The sequence below is a fragment of the Schizophyllum commune genome (genome assembly GCF_000143185.2).
Source record: "Schizophyllum commune H4-8 unplaced genomic scaffold SCHCOscaffold_14, whole genome shotgun sequence".
Classification (NCBI taxonomy): domain Eukaryota; kingdom Fungi; phylum Basidiomycota; class Agaricomycetes; order Agaricales; family Schizophyllaceae; genus Schizophyllum; species Schizophyllum commune.
Window position 1 is genome coordinate 1071991 of NW_026089551.1, and position 14730 is coordinate 1086720.

At 62.9% G+C, this 14730-nt stretch overlaps 4 protein-coding genes and 1 non-coding gene across 5 annotated transcripts; 2 read left to right on the forward strand and 3 right to left on the reverse strand.

Annotated features, from left to right (window-relative positions):
• Window positions 1–1234: 1234 nt before the first annotated feature.
• Window positions 1235–2829, forward strand: SCHCODRAFT_02519382 (uncharacterized protein; the record flags this gene model as incomplete). The annotated part of the gene is made up of 5 exons (XM_003027169.2): window positions 1235–1376; window positions 1531–1592; window positions 1826–1881; window positions 1929–2051; window positions 2346–2829. The coding sequence occupies 5 exons, from the start codon at window positions 1235–1237 to the stop codon at window positions 2827–2829; spliced, it is 867 nt and encodes a 288-aa protein (XP_003027215.1).
• Window positions 2830–3077: 248 nt separating this feature from the next.
• Window positions 3078–9176, reverse strand: SCHCODRAFT_02643540 (protein phosphatase methylesterase). The gene is made up of 14 exons (XM_050346332.1): window positions 8752–9176; window positions 8625–8694; window positions 8262–8460; window positions 7778–7855; window positions 7342–7399; window positions 7014–7135; window positions 6772–6833; window positions 5759–5802; window positions 5602–5692; window positions 5240–5316; window positions 4869–4943; window positions 4188–4253; window positions 3850–3944; window positions 3078–3435 (listed from the first exon to the last, which is right to left on the reverse strand). The coding sequence occupies exons 1-14, from the start codon at window positions 8885–8887 to the stop codon at window positions 3343–3345; spliced, it is 1266 nt and encodes a 421-aa protein (XP_050197527.1). The 5' UTR covers window positions 8888–9176; the 3' UTR covers window positions 3078–3342.
• Window positions 9177–9369: 193 nt separating this feature from the next.
• SCHCODRAFT_t249 lies at window positions 9370–9452 on the forward strand. The gene has a single exon. It is a non-coding gene; the product is annotated as a tRNA-Gly (tRNA).
• Window positions 9453–11453: 2001 nt separating this feature from the next.
• On the reverse strand, window positions 11454–12053 carry SCHCODRAFT_02643544 (uncharacterized protein). The gene has a single exon (XM_050346333.1). The coding sequence runs from the start codon at window positions 11838–11840 to the stop codon at window positions 11616–11618; it is 225 nt and encodes a 74-aa protein (XP_050197528.1). The 5' UTR covers window positions 11841–12053; the 3' UTR covers window positions 11454–11615.
• A 117-nt stretch (window positions 12054–12170) lies between these two features.
• On the reverse strand, window positions 12171–12821 carry SCHCODRAFT_01341277 (uncharacterized protein; the record flags this gene model as incomplete). Its single annotated transcript, XM_003027347.3, has 2 exons — window positions 12171–12542; window positions 12636–12821. The coding sequence occupies 2 exons, from the start codon at window positions 12819–12821 to the stop codon at window positions 12171–12173; spliced, it is 558 nt and encodes a 185-aa protein (XP_003027393.2).
• Window positions 12822–14730: the final 1909 nt, after the last annotated feature.

A 14730-nucleotide genomic window follows, 5' to 3' on the forward strand; every position in this document is an offset into this window, starting at 1 on the left:
ATGGGATGCAGGAGGTGTACTGGCCTTTGTTAAGAGCGATGATGGCCACTGAAAGCCTGGACCAGACACGAGTTGATGGCGAATCGCCGCATGCGCGTCCACAAACCACAAAGGCTCAGAGTGCAGCAATTGGATGCCATTCTGAAAGAAATGCAAAAATAGTTACAAGATCTTTAAAGATAAAATACTTCGCGCACACGCATGAGAAGAGACGAAGTGGAAGGGGCAGAACACGCGAAAGCCCGGAGCAGGATGAGGGAACACATTGCGCCACATTATTCCGGCAAAAGCCGGATACGCCACATTTGCCTCGATGTTCGAATTTCGCCTTGTCCTTCGCCTTCATGTGGTCGAGTCGCTGGCTTGGGAGCCTCACAAGAGGCGCCAGCGGGCGCTCTGTCCAGTCATATTTGACGCCTTGCTTATACATGTCCACCCTCGGCGCTCAGCGCCCGTTGTGTCAAGCCAGGGACCGTTTCTTTCGAGCTCGGCATAAGTAGAATATCGTCGCATAGTTCGGCAATCATAGACAGAGCGTCCTGCGTCATTTTATTCTAACGGACACGTTAACCTCAGAGGTTCCTTCTAGCGACTGGCATGCGTCGCGCGCAAAGTCACTGAAGGTCTTTGTTCGCGTCGTTAGCTCCGTTGTCTACAGGCTCTTGATTACCCGCGCATCGCGTACGTCCCCTCCCTCCTGCTTCTAATCACCTTCTGCATCTCTTACAGAATCAACTCTGTCGGCAAGCACCAGTCAGAAAGCGCGCTCTGGTCGGTCATCAGGGCTGAATGGTACACTATGGCGCTGTAGGTCTCCCGATCTACGCACTAGCCCGGTCCAAAAGCCCCAAAGCAGTCACCTGCACTCGCCTTTGCTAAGGCGATTACGCGGTATCCCATCACGAGCCCTATCTCATGGCGCTCGCTGCCGTCGCTATGAGCGTCGTCTTTCGCCATCGCGTGGGCAGCGGTCTACTTGGAGAGGCTAACAGAGCGTCCGAGGCGCGCTAAAGTACGCTCGAACGCCATCGTGCCATCAGCGACGATAGAGAGGTGGATACGTGTGCAGGTAAGAACCCCACACGGCGTGCGATATATGAGACAGCGTCGCTGACCTCCCTCTGTCCTCTTACAACCATAACCTGACCTCTCTCATCGGCAAGCAGACATATTACTTCCACATCAACCACTCGTACCTACTCAGCACTCGCACCTATTCACCTCCACTTCCATCATGTCGCACGACCGCTCCGGGGAGATCGCCAACATCGACGACCTCGATCCCGGCCAGGAGTACTACATCATCGGCGCGCATTGGGGCGCAGCCCTGCACGCGTCGAAGGTTGGTGATAAGGTGGATATGACGACGGGGCACGGTGAGTGATCCCATGGGTCATGGCGGGGTGCAGTGTGCGCTGGCGTGTATTGTAGACGGTCGCTAGCGTGTGCCCTAGACGGTCGCTGGCGTGTACCGTAGACGGTCGCTGGGTCCGTGACGGGAGACGACCGCGACGCTGACAATAGACGCAGGCGGCGCATGGAACCCGGGACAGTCGGGTGGTGAGAAGATGGGTACGCCGTTCTGTTGCCGGGTGCGCCGTCCTGTTATAGGGTACTCTCCACGCTATCGCATTCCCCAAAGTCGCTATCGCACATGCAGTGTCGTTCGCGCTCCTTCTCAGCCGTCATTTCTGTTCTCGTCCGTCCTTCTGTTCTCAGCCGTCCTTTCTATCCTCAGCCGTTCTTTCTAATCTCAGCCGTCCTTTCTGCCCTCAGCCTTTTTTCTGCCCTCAGCCGCCCTTTCTGATCTGACTGCTTTATACAGTGGACCATCCAGCGCGCGGACGGCGGCTATAACATCAGGAGCGTCGAGCACGGGTCGTATCTTGGATTTCATCATGCCGAGATCGACAGCGCGGGGTTCACAGGCGCTCGGAGGGGTCCTCTGTGGGCCTCACCGCGTCGAAGGGGTCCTCTGCGGGCCTCGCCGCGTCGAAAGAACCCTTCGCGTGGACGGTCGAGCCTCAGAACAAGGGCGACGGGGTGTTCCGGTGAGTGCGTCTATCTTTATCGGCGGGCGTCTATGCGTCGAAGGGTTGGCGTGCGAGTGTGCGTTCAAGTTTTAGCGTACGAGTAGGCGTTGAGATGGGCGTCGTCGATGAGCTTCCACTCGTCGAAGCATCGAGGAGGCGGGCGCTCAACGAAGATCCGATGAGGCGTCGCTCGTGGGAGTTCAAGCATGCGTCGCTCGTCGACGCTTCAAGGAGTAGGCGCTCGCCGAAGCCTGAGCTGACCCTCGAAGCCCAAGCTGACCCTCGAAGCCCAAGCTGACTCCCACCCCCCAGCTTCACCGTCCCGCATACCGAGGTCCACGTCGACTTTTCGAGCGTCGCGAGCGTCGACCAGTCTGCCGGCGGGGAAGACACTGAAGTCGACTTCGCCGCCAGCGACCAAACCACCGAATCGGACTTCGCCGCCAGCGAACTAACCACTGAATCGGACTTCGCCGCCAGCGAGCTAACCACTGAAGCCGACTTCGCCGCCAGCGAGCTAACCACTGAATCGGACTTCGCCGCCAGCGAGTCCGACGAGGCCGCCTTCGCGCGCGAGATGGCCGCCGCTGGGCATAACTTCGATCCGAACTTCAAAGCTGGTGGCGAGCTCAACGCTGGCGGCAGCGTCGAGGCTAATGGTGGTACCGACGTCGAGGCTAACGGTGGCAGCAGCGTCGAGGCTAACGGTGGCAACACCGCCGAAGAAGGCGCAGGTCCGACACTGCACGCCTTCGGCCGGCCGTACGGCTTCCCGCCGGGGTACTTTAGCAAGTGAGTGTATCGGGGAGGGAAAGGCAGTAGGGAGGGGCGGCGTGGTGAACTGCGCGCTGGAGAAGGATGGCCATGAATTAACGTGTGTGTATTCGATAAGATACGGTCGTGTACTCGTGAGAATACGCGTGTGTACTCGATAGGATATGCGTGTTTACTCGCGAGGATGAATAGCACAGTCGTGCTTAGCACGTTCATCATCAGAAGGCTCTCGCTCGAGTGGCGCGTGCCGCATTTCACTCGCGTGGCGCGTGCCGCATCCGAATCGAGGATTGCGCGTCGCATCCCAATCGAGAGGCCCGCGTCGCACTCCAAGACGGTAGTACTTGAGCATGAGCCCGCTCGACGAGCGCGTTGGATTCGCAGACTAGTATACATTGCATATTTCTTTTCTCACGTCCCTCACCTATACTCCATCCACCCTTCCCTTCGCCACCCCATCCACCCTTTTCTCTCCCCCTCCCTCCTTCCTTTTCTCTCCCTTCTTCCCCTCACTCCCCCTCCCCCTCCACACACCCTACTCCTCCCCCACCTTCTTCACACCGACGAGCACGCGCTCGTTCCGCCGCCAGAAGTTCACGTGGATCTCCGCCAGCTTCGTCGGGTTGTCCTGTGGGGGAGGGGGAGGGGGTTAGTTGGGTGGTAGTGAAGAGGGTGGGAGGGGTGAGGTAGAGGAGAAAAGGAAAGGGAAGAGGGGTGAATGGAGGAAGGGGTGATGGTGGAATGGAGGAGAGGGTGGGGGGGAGAGGGTTTGGGGGAAGAGGGGAAGGAAAGAAGGGGAGGGGAAGTCAGCGCTTGTGAGAGAGGAGCGTACGCGCCGCGCAGCGAGACAAACAGCGTCGCGAGCACGACGAGCAACGTCGCAGTGCATGACGAAGAACGTCGCAGTGCACGACAACCAACGTCGCAGTGCTAGCAAGGAGTGTCGCAGTGCACGCTCTCGTCCGTACTGTACCACCCGCCCTTCCCCCAACCAAAAAAACCAACAAAGAAAAATCACACCCAACAAACAAACCCCACCCACCTCATGCAACAGATGGCCCACGTCCGGGACCACCTCCAGCTGGAAGCGGCCCTGCATCTGCCCGATCATGAGCGGCTTGTCGAGGCGGTCGGTGCCTGGGGGGTTGGGGTGGTCAGTGAAAGGTGAAGGAGGAGGGTGAGGGGTGGGAGCGGGTGGGGAGGAAGGAGAGGGGGGAGGAAGGAGAGGGGGGAAGAGGGAGGGGTGAAGGGGGGAGGCGGGTGAAGGGGCGTGAGGGACACGGGAACGAAGGACTAGTGATACGAAGATGAAAAGGAACTCGAAACACGAACGCAAGCACACACACACACACACACAAAAACGAAAATAACCTCACTCACCCGCCAAAACCAACAACCGCGCCGTGCGCGCGTCGAGGAACGCCTGCGAAAGGCCCTCGAACCAGCCTGTGGGAGGAGGGGTGGAGTCAGCCGCGTCGTCCGAGGGGGGGTTGAGTTAACCACGTCGTCCTCGGAGGGAGAGGAAAGCGGAGAGCGGGTAAGTTGGAGTGGAGTGTGTCAGCCGCACTGTCCTCGAGCCGTTTAGCTTCTGATTCCCGCTGGCGCCTGGCGTTCGCCGTATCCCTCCCTCCCGCACTCTTTTCCTCCCCCCTCTCGTCCTGCAGCGCCGTTTCACCCCCTCCCGCCGCGCCGTCTCTCTCCTCCCGCCGCACTGTCTCTCTCCCTCCCGCCGCGCCCCCCTCACGCTTTCCTCGTCTGCCCCTGCCTCCCTCCCCTCCGCCGCCCCCCCCCCGGCCCGTCCCTCCCCGCCGCAGCCGCGCGAAGCGTGACGTACATAGCATCTTGGCCACGAGCGGAAGGGGATCGAGGTCACCAGCGGAAGGGGATCGGAGTCACCAGCGGACGGGAAAGGAGGCAACGTGCGGAAGGGGATCAAGGTCACCAGTGAAGGGGGATCGAGGTTACAAACGGAAGGGGATTCAGGGTACGAACGGAAGGAGATTCAGGTTACGAACGGAGGGGGATTGGGGTCACGAACGAAAAGAAAAACCACACACGCACCCCGCCAATACGCCGCCGTCGTCCGCAGCGGCGTCCGCCACACGTACTTGTAGGGCGGCGGTCTGCCGTCGGGGGCTGGACAGGTCGTCAGCTTCTGGCTAGTAGAGAGGACGGTGCGACCACGAGGACGGGGGGTAAGGCGCGACCACGAGGAGGGCGCGACCACGAGGCCGGGGGGTAAGGCGCGCCCAGGAGCGAGGCGAAGGGAACGCGGCGAGAAAGGGGGAAGGGAGCGGTAGGAAAGGGAGGCGCGCCCAGGAGCGGGGCGGGGGAGGCGAAGGGAAGGGGATCGCGTGAGGAAGAACGGGAGTAGAAGGGAAGAGGATCGCGTGGAGGCCATGGGGTGGAGAGGAGAGAGAAGAAGCACATACCCGGTTTAGCCTCCACGAAAATCGGCGGAATGCTGATCCGCGCCGAGTGCACGTTGCGGATCGTCTTCGTCTGGATGCTGGGCGAGGAGGTCAGCGCGCGTCTAGTTTACTCCTCATTGGAGGGGTCGCATCTAGTCAACTCCTCCCTGGAGGCCTTCGCCGTTTGCTCCCCCTTCCGGGCGTCGGCGCCGGAAAGGACCCTCTCGGGCGCCCCCGTCGGGTTCGGCCACGCCTCGCCCCCCTTCGTCTCCCTCCTCACACCCTCCACCCCCCCAACCCCCAAACCACCAACCCCCCCCCCCCCCTCCCATTATCTCCCCCCCCCCACCCCTTCTCAAAAACCCGCAAAAAAAACCACTCACTGCCACCCCACCGCGTCCTCCAGACACCGAAACCCCTCCGGCCGGCCCGCGAGCAGGCCGTGCATGGCGGGGAGCGCGGGGAGGGCGTGGCCTGTTGGGTAGGGGGGGGGGGGGGGGGTTAGTTAATTAAGGGGAGTTAGCGAGCGAAATCACGCACCCTCGACCGCATCGAGCACGCTCACGCCGATCAGGCGGTATTTCCTGTGGTGGGGGTTAGTGTTTTTTTTAGAGCGCAAGTGTTAGCGTTGTGCTCAGGGCGAGTGTTAGCGTTGGGCTCAGAGTGGGTGCGAGCGTCTCGCTTGCCCCACCCCGTCCCCACATCCCGCCCCCGTCGCCCTCGCTCCCCTCCTTGCCCTCGCCCCACTCCACATCCCGCCCTCGCTCACTTCACTCTCCCCCCCGTCCGCCGCTCGCTCCCCGTCGCCCACTCCTTCGCCCTCTCCCACCCCGCCCCGTAGCCGAAGTTCGCCCTCTCCTTTGCTCCGCCCCGTAGCCAAAACGACGAAGGGCGCGTCCGAAATGGCATGTGGGAGGCGCGCCGCAGTCGAAACGACGATAGGACGACGCGCCGCAGTCGAAACGACAAGAGGGCGCGTCTGAGAGATCGACTGCGAAGCGCGTCCGATATGGTCCACCCCGTAGCCGAAACGCCGACGCGCCGCAGTCGAAACGACGAAAAGGCGCGTCCGAAATTGACCTCGCGAAGCACGCCCGGAGCAGACCCCGCGAGGCGCGTCCGATATGGCACGCGCGAGGCGCGTTCGAGATCGACCACCCCCGCTCCTCTCCCCCCACCTCTCCCCTTCACTCCGCCACACCTCCCCTTTCCCCCTTTGCCCTTTACCCACCCGTCCTCTCACCCTCCCTTCACCCCCTTCCCCTTTCAACCACAAACCCCTTTCCCCTCCCACCCCTCTCTTCCCCTCCCTGTCCCCAACCGCCCACACGCGCCCCCCTTCCCCCCTCCCCTCCCTTCCCCCTTCTCTCACCACCCCTTCACCCCCTCTCGCCCTTCAGCCACCCCATCCAAAACCACTCTCTCCCTGCCCTCCCCCCTTCCCAAAAGAGCAAACTGATCCAAAACCAAACGCACAAACAAACACCCATCAAAAAAAAACATCCAAACATTCATAAAAATAGGAATAGGACAAAAAAACCACGACCACTCACCTCCCCACCAACACCGCGCACGCCCGCGTCACGACGCTCCCGCCCATCGAGTGGCCGGTGAGCTAGAGTCGGTGAGTATAGGTGATGAGGGGGGAAGGGGACGGGGAAGGGTGGGGGGTATAGGGGTGGGAAGGGGAGGGGGGAGCGAAGGGGGGAGAGGGATGGGCGAAGGGGTGGGGAGGGAGTAAGGGGAGGAAGAGGGGTAGGGAGATGTGGAGGAACCATGGCGAACGCGTACGCACCAAAAACCCCGGCGCGCGCGCCGGGTCCGGGAACATCGTCGTGAGAAGGGCGACGAGGTCGTCGACGAGGGTGGTGATGGAGAGGTCCTCGGGCTCGGGGTCCACGAGGGAGGTCGTTTTTCCTGGGAAGGGGTGTGAGCATGGTGTTGGGAGATGTGGGACGAGGGTTAGGGAGAGGGAGGGCGCGCTTTCGACGGACAGACGCGCCGAAGACGCTCTCGGACGAAGGCGCCCGGAACAAAAAAAACAACTAGTCACGCGCGGAAAGAGCAGATAGTACGACACAGAAGAGAACGACTAGTCACGCGCGTGATAAAACCACACGCACCATGCCGCCGCGCATCCAGCGCGAGCACGCCCAGCTCGCCGCGCGTGGTGGAGGTGATCTGGGGGGTGGGGTTAGTTCCACATTCGATGATAATGTTGGTTTCGCGTTCGATCATAATGTTGGTTTCACGTTCGATGATTAGTCTTTTGGAGCCCCTCCTAGCGGAGGGGGAGAGGGACGGGGTATAGGGAAAGAGTTGGGTGGGAAGGGGGTGAAGGGGGGTTGGGGAAGGGGTGAAAGAGGGAGAGGCGAGGAAGGACGGGGAAGGTTTTGGGGGAAGGGGGGGGGAGCGAAAGAGGGAAGGGGTGGTATCGCCCCTCGGACGACGTTGGAGGAAGGGCGGTGGAAACAAAGGGCAAAGGGGCGAGCGGGCGAATAGAGGGTAGACGAGCATGACGCAAGACCAAACAGACACGGCGTAAGGAGAATAACTCACCTCCCCCGCGAAGCACGCGAAGCTGAGCCCTGAGTAGCCCGCGCCGTGGTGCGCGACGAGGAGCGGGCCGGTGGGGGACTGGGGGGTTTGTCAATATTTTCAAATTAGGGCGGTGGGATGAGGTGCGGGCGTCGGTAAGGCGAGGAGGCGAACGTCAGCAAAGCGAGGAGGCGAGCGTCAGAACGTGATATAAAAAAGCGCCCTTCGGGCGCGCGCGGGAGGGAGAGGCGTTGATAAAGACTCGTCTTTAGCGCCCTTCGGGCACTGAGAAGATGGGGTTGGTGGGGGAGGGTTAGCGAGTAGGGAGGGACGAGGCTGAGTGGGGCTGAGGCGGGGAAGGGGGAGGGAGGGGGAGGGGAAGCGAGGGGGAGGGGAAGCGTTCTCCGAACTCGTATAGCATACATGAAATGGCGTCGAGCCTCCCGCTCCAATCCCCTCCCCCTCCAACAAAGGATCAACACCAAATTAGAACATAAGCACTCACCCCCGCCGCCGTATAATACACCCTCATATCCAGCCCCCGGTCCGGCAAGGGTATCTGCGCGGACTCGGCGAAGAGCCCTGCGGCGGAGAGCGGGGCGAAGGCGGGGTTGGGTTTGTGCTCCCTTGTATTTCTTTTATTGTAAGTGGGGTTCTGGTTGCGAGCGCGCGGGTCGAGGCGTTGGAGGTGGGGGTTTGGGGGGCTGTGGAGAGTTAGTGGGGGACAGTTGGGGGACTGAGAGGGAGGAGGTGAGTGGGGGCGAGGGAGAAGGTGAGGGAAGGGTGGGGTGGGATGGCGAGGGGGGGTGGTGGTGCGGGTGGATGGCGAGGGATGGCGAGGTGTGTGGGAGCGGATGGACGTGCTCACACCGCAGGCGGTCCCAGACCGCTGTTGGGCAGGTCGCCGAGGCCGTCGGTTTCGAATTCTTCGTCGTCGTCTGGAGAGAGGGCAGGGAGGGTGTTAGTAAGGGTGGGAAGGATCGCTGGCGACGGACCGTCGTCAAAGGCCGGGGCGCGGTTGACACCGTCGCCAAAGCCAGGCGCGCGCGTCACAAAGTCGTCTCCGGGCGGGAGATCGGGCGGGAGCTTGGCGATGCGTGCGCTCATGGCGCTGCGGTAGAGGTCGGACATGGGGTGTGTGGGTGGTGGGGTGTGGTGAGGATGGGTGAAGACGCGGCAGGGCGTGAATTCAGAAGCGTACGCCAGTCGAGTGCGTCGATGAAGAGGGCACCGCGCTCGTCCCTGTCCTTGTCCTATCGCGGGTTGGGCAGTGGATGGATGGCGTCGTGTGCTAGGTGTTGCCGATCGCGTCCAGAGTCGTACAGGGTTTCGTCTCGCGCGCGCTGGTCGATCGAGTCTCGTGTCGCGTCCTGCGCTCGTCGACTGTCGGTCCCGTCTATCGCTCGTGGCCGCCGGACGCAGATCCGGATGGATCATCAGGGACGTCCTCGGCCCGGTCGAGCGACCGATGACGCATGGGGTGACACGCCCGCCGATCGACACGCGGGCCGATCGACACGCGGCGTCGGGATCTGATGTTGCGATCGATCCGGGTGAGATTGTTGTCTCCCTTAGGTTGTCTCCCTATCCCAGTGCTTGTTCCCTCCTCTCACACACCGGTGGTGAAGTGGTTATCATGCTTGCCTTCCATTTATTCAGTGAGCAAGCGGCACGGGTTCGATTCCCGTCCGGTGTACTAGCAACAGAAAGTGTGACTTTTTTCCCCGTCATTCCATTCTGTTTTCGTCATCCCACTCCGCTTCAAGGGACATCGTCCCCTTCTTCCTGACGCTCTCCTCCCTCCCCTTCCTTCCCCCTCCCCTTTCTACCACTTCCCTCCTCTCCCTTCACCCTTTCTCAACCCCTCGCCGCGCCCGACCTCCTCTACCCCCTCTCAACTCTTCCCTCTCTACACCTCTCTCGACCCCCCTTGCCCTCCCTACCCCTCTCGACCCCTCTACCTCCCTTCCCCTCTCGACGGCTCTCTACCCCCCCCTTTCCCTCTCCACCTCCCTCCACCCTATCCTCTCCGGCTCGCGTACCCGAACCCGCGCGCGGCCGATGCGAGCTGGACTCGCGTATCACGTCTGCGAGCAGAGCCGAACCCGCGTACCGCGTCAGCGAGCAGGAGCTCGCCGAACCCGCTCACCGCGTCAGCGACCCGAACCCACTTACCGCGCCTACTCGTCGACCTAGCGTACCACGTCTGCGAGCAGAGCAGGACTCGCGTACCACGCCTACTCGTCGACCTTGCGCCCCGCGTACTGCGATCGAGCAGGACCTCGCGTCGCCGCGTACTGCGAGCGGGACCTCGCGTGAAGCCGCGTACTGCGAGCGGGACCTCGCCGTGAGCCGCGTACTGCGATCGAGCAGGACCTAGCGTGAGCCGCGTACTGCGATCGAGCAGGACCTCGCGTCGCCGCGTACTGCGACCCGACCTCGCGTACCACGCCTACTCGCCGACCTTGCGTATCCGCGTACTGCTCGCCGACCTCGCTCACGGCTTTAGCGACCCGACCTCGCGCACTGCGTCTGCGATCCGACCTCGCGTACCACGCCTACTCGCCGACCTCGCGTACCCGCGTCCGCTCGTCGACCTCGCGTGAGCCGCGTCTGCGAGCACGACGAGCGTGAGCCGCGTACTGCGAGCAGAGCAGGACCTCGCGTGAGCCGCGTCAGCGAGCAGGACTCGCCGAACCGCGTCCGCGACCCGACCTCGCGTCCGCTGCGTACTGCGATCGATCAGAGCAGGACTCGCGTCTGCGATCGAGCAGGACTCGCGTGGGCCGCGTACTGCGAGGCAGGACGAGGGGGGTCGTGGGTGCGAGCAGAGCAGGACGAGCGTACCCGCGTATGCGACCCGACCTCGCGCGTACCACGTCAGCGAACCGACCTCGCGTGGCGCGTCTAAGAGCAGAGCCAACCTCGCGCCCCACGGCTGCTCGCCGACCTCGCGTGAGCCGCGTACTGCGAGGCGGACCTCGCATGAGCCGCGTACAGCGAGCAGGACGAGCGTGAGCCGCGTACTGCGAGCAGAGCAGGACGAGGGGGTCGTGGGTGCGATCCGGACCTCGCGTGAGCCGCGTACTGCGAGCTGGACTCGCGTACTGCGAGCAGAGCAGGACGAGCGTCGCCGCGTCTGCGATCAGAGCAGGACGAGGGGGACGCGTCAGAGCAGGACGAGTGGGTTGTGGGTGCGAGGCAGGACGAGGGGGTCGTGGGTGCGAGCAGAGCAGGACTCGCGTACCCGCGTACTGCGAGCAGGACCTCCCGTCGCCGCGTTTCAGAGCCGACCTCGCGTACCGCGAGCAGAGCCGACCTCGCGTCCCGCGTCAGCGAGCAGGATCTCGCGTGGGCCGCGGGCTGCGAGCCGACCTGGCGTACGCGACCCGACCTCGCGTGGGACGCGTTTGCGAGCAGGACCTCGCGTACCCGCGTACTGCGAGCAGGACCCGCGGTGAGCCGCGTCAGCGAGCCGAGCACGCGTCGCCGCGTCCGCGATCCGGACCTCGCGTGAGCCGCGTCTGCGATCGATCCGACCTCGCGCGGCGCGAGCAGAGCAGGACCTCGCGTACTGCGACCCGCACCTCGCGCGGGCCGCGGGCCTGCGAGCCGACCTCGCGTACCGCGTACTGCGAGCAGAGCAGGACTCGCGCGTGGGCCGCGTACTGCGATCCGACCTCGCGTGAGCCGCGTCCGCGAGGCAGGACCTCGCGTGAGCCGCGTACTGCGAGGCAGGACGCGGGGGTCGTGGGTGCGATCGAGCAGGACCTCGCGTAGCCGCGTACTCGCGCTGGGCCGCGGGTGCGATCGAGCAGGACTCGCTGGGCCGCGTACTCGCTGACCTCGCGTACCGCGCCTACTCGTCGACCTCGCGTAAGCCGCGTACTGCGAGCAGGACTCGCGTGAGCCGCGTACTGCGAAGCAGGACCTCGCGTGAGCCGAGCGGGACTAGCGTAACCGCGTACTGCGAGCAGAGCAGGACGAGGGGGTTGCGTACTGCGATCCGACCTCGCGTGAGCCGCGTACTGCGATCCGAACTCGCGTGAGCCGCGTCAGCGAGCAGGACGAGCGTGGGCCGCATCTGCGATCAGAGCAGGACGCGGGGGTCGTGGGTGCGAAGCAGGACCTCGCGCTGGGCCGCGTGTGCGAGCGTGAGCCGCGTCAGCGATCGAGCAGGACTCGCGCTGGGCCGCGTACTGCGATCGAGCAGGACCTCGCGCGACGCGTACTGCTAGCAGGGCGCGCGTGAAGCCGCGTCAGCGAGGAGCAGGACGAGCGTGGGCCGCGTTTGCGATCAGAGCAGAGCAGGACTCGCGTGAGCCGCGGGCTGCGAGCAGGGTACCGCGGATGCGATCGAGCCGACCTCGCGTACCGCGTCAGTGAGCAGGACCTCGCGCGGCGCGTACTGCGATCAGAGCAGGACGAGCGTGAGCCGCGTACTGCGAGCAGGACTCGCGCTGGGCCGCGTACTGCTCGCCGACCTCGCGTGAGCCGCGTACTGCGAGGCAGGAGTCGCGTACAGCGGGTGCGATCGAGCAGGATGCGAGCCCCCGAGCGCAGGAGCGGAGGGGAGGTGGGGAGAGGAGGTGGGGAGGACGCGGGGGCCGAGCGCAAGAGCAGGAGGCGGCGCAGGAGAGGTGGGGAGGGATTCAGGCGGGGATGTCGAGCGCAGGAGAGGTGGGGAGGGATTGAGGTGGGGAGGGATTGAGGTGGGGAGGGGAGGTGCAGGAGCGGAAGGACGGGTAGAGAAGGGCAGGAGGGCTGAGGACTGCGGCGGGAAGGGCTGAGGAGGGGCTAGTCAGAGAAGGTTGAGGCGAGCGCGAGCTGATCTGGTTAGAGAAGGTGCAGTCGGAGGCGTGGAGTAGGTGAACCCAACTGAGAGTCGAAAGAGGTGAAGTCGACTGCGACTCGAAAGAGGTGAGGTTGAGTGCGATTCGGAAGAGGTGAAGCCAGGTGAGAGTCGAAGGAGAGGTGGGGTGAAATGAGTAGGATGAGGAGGGGTTGAAATGATTGGGATGAGGAGGGGGTGAAATGAGTAGGATGCGGAGGGGGGGGGATGCATGGGATGAATTGAGGGCGAAACGAGCGGAAGTAGGCGGGGGAGGGAGGAGTCGAGCTCGTCGGGCGCGAGGAAAGAAATCGCCTCGTTGGGTGCGAGGAGAGAAGCGGAGGCTCTCCCTGCCCCGCTGCGTACCCTCCTTGCCTCCCCGAGCCTCACGCTCTCTCTTGTACCCTCCCATTCACGCTTCGTACCCTCCCCTTCACGCTCGGCCCCTTCCCTCGCCCCACGCTCCGCCCTTCACTCCGCCGTCATCGCCACCCCCGAACCTGGGCTCGCGGTCGAGCGGCAAGATGTCTTAGTCGGGGTCGAGCCGCGATATGCAGCATGGTAGGGGAGAGAGAGGGGAAGATGGAAGGAGGGGTAAGAGGAGAGAGGAGGGGAAGAGAGAGAGGGGAGGGGAAGGCGAGCCGCAATATCAAACATTGTAAGCAAGGAAGGAAGGAAGGAGGGAAGAGATTCCAGGATGGGAGGAAGAGGGAAAGTCTAGGATGGAGGAAGGGGAGGGGAGGAAAAAAAGAAAGAAAAGCGCGCCCAACACAAGCTCTTACTTGAGCGCACTGGAACATGGGTAATACCATCCCCCGGTGCATGCGTGGGCCTACCCCCTGATACATGCGTGATCCTATCCCCGAGGCGTCTTTGGAGAGCTCTTTTGGATGAGATCATACGCCAGTCGGCCGCAGCTCGTACGCCAGACAGACGCAGCTCGTACGCTAGACAGCCGCAGCGCGTCCGGGTCATGATTAAGCTAGACGTACTTACACCTGCGTGAGCGTCGAAGGAACAGTCGGAGCTCGAACATGTGCGCGAACGTGGCGTGGCCGGCGTTTGCCGGGACATTTATGGCGCAACGGCCTGCTGTCACGGTCGTATTCCCCCCTCCTTGTCAGTGTCACGGTCGCGCCTTCAAGACGATCGTCTCTTCGCAGTCGCGTCCATGCGTTCCGTCGGCGCCCGAACGATGCTCTTGATGCATCTGTTGCAAACGATGCTCTTCATGCGTGCGGGGCTCGACAGCTCTGCGTGAACTTGATATGACGCGCGTCAACCTCTTGCCCTCGCTTACTGTCTGCCGATTTTGTCGCCTTCAAGGCCGCGCACCACGCTCTCCCCACTCTCTCGTCGGTTTCCATCAGGATTACGAGTCACTCGAAGCCAAAGCCTGAATTCAAGCCGCAGAGAGTCCCCGACCTCTGGTTGAAGAGTGACGCTCTGGTCGCCTCTTGCGCGTATCACCTTCGCAGCTCGGGAGACAAAGCAAGAGGCCCGAGCGATATCTTTATTACGCCAGATAACGACCCGAAGAGCTGCGAGGGATGTACAAGCGTCGCGACCCGAGGGGCGCTCTAGCACAGTCGGAGCGGAAGCGGTTCCGCGCGGGGGTTCCCCGATTCCGAGTGCGCGTTGTCGATCCTCCCTTCTCTGCTGATTGATGCACCCATTTGCACGCTATCTTGGCTTGGAGTGTTTCGCCCGGAGCTCGGCTGCAAGCCAGATGCTCTAACTCCGTGTGAGCAGGGCACTGAAGGTCCTCTCCGACGCTTGCGCCCCAACTGTCCTCATTCGATGCCGGAGCAGGACCCGGCCATGAGCTTCGACGACGCCCTCTCCCAGACGGCCGCTGTGTGTTGTATCATAGTACTACATGCTCCCTGCAGCTCATCATCTCGCGCTCCCGCATCCTGCTCCCTTCCACGCGTTCTGAACTACCGGACGTCTTCCCGCGTTCTACATCCTAGGCGTTTTGAGGGCGGTCTGCGTTCGGGTTTCTTTGGCGAATTCTGGGTACCCTTTATATCAATTCCCGTCGTACTATCTTGCTGACATGCTCATAGCTATTGCTGACATGCTCATAACTCTGCTTCCCCAGCTGTTGCTCGCACCTCTTTCCCTGACTTTTGCTGACAAG

Coding starts and splice junctions, on each gene's coding strand:
- SCHCODRAFT_02643540 (XM_050346332.1), bottom strand. CDS start 8,887: ATGTCCGACCTCTACCGCAGCGCCATGAGCGCACGCATCGCCAAGCTC. Junction 7,856..8,261: donor TGTATTATACGGCGGCGGGG/GTGAGTGCTTAT, acceptor CAAACCCCCCAG/TCCCCCACCGGCCCGCTCCT. Junction 7,136..7,341: donor GCTGGATGCGCGGCGGCATG/GTGCGTGTGGTT, acceptor ACCCCTTCCCAG/GAAAAACGACCTCCCTCGTG.
- SCHCODRAFT_02643544 (XM_050346333.1), bottom strand. CDS start 11,840: ATGCGGCCCACGCTCGTCCTGCTCGCTGACGCGGCTCACGCGAGTTCG.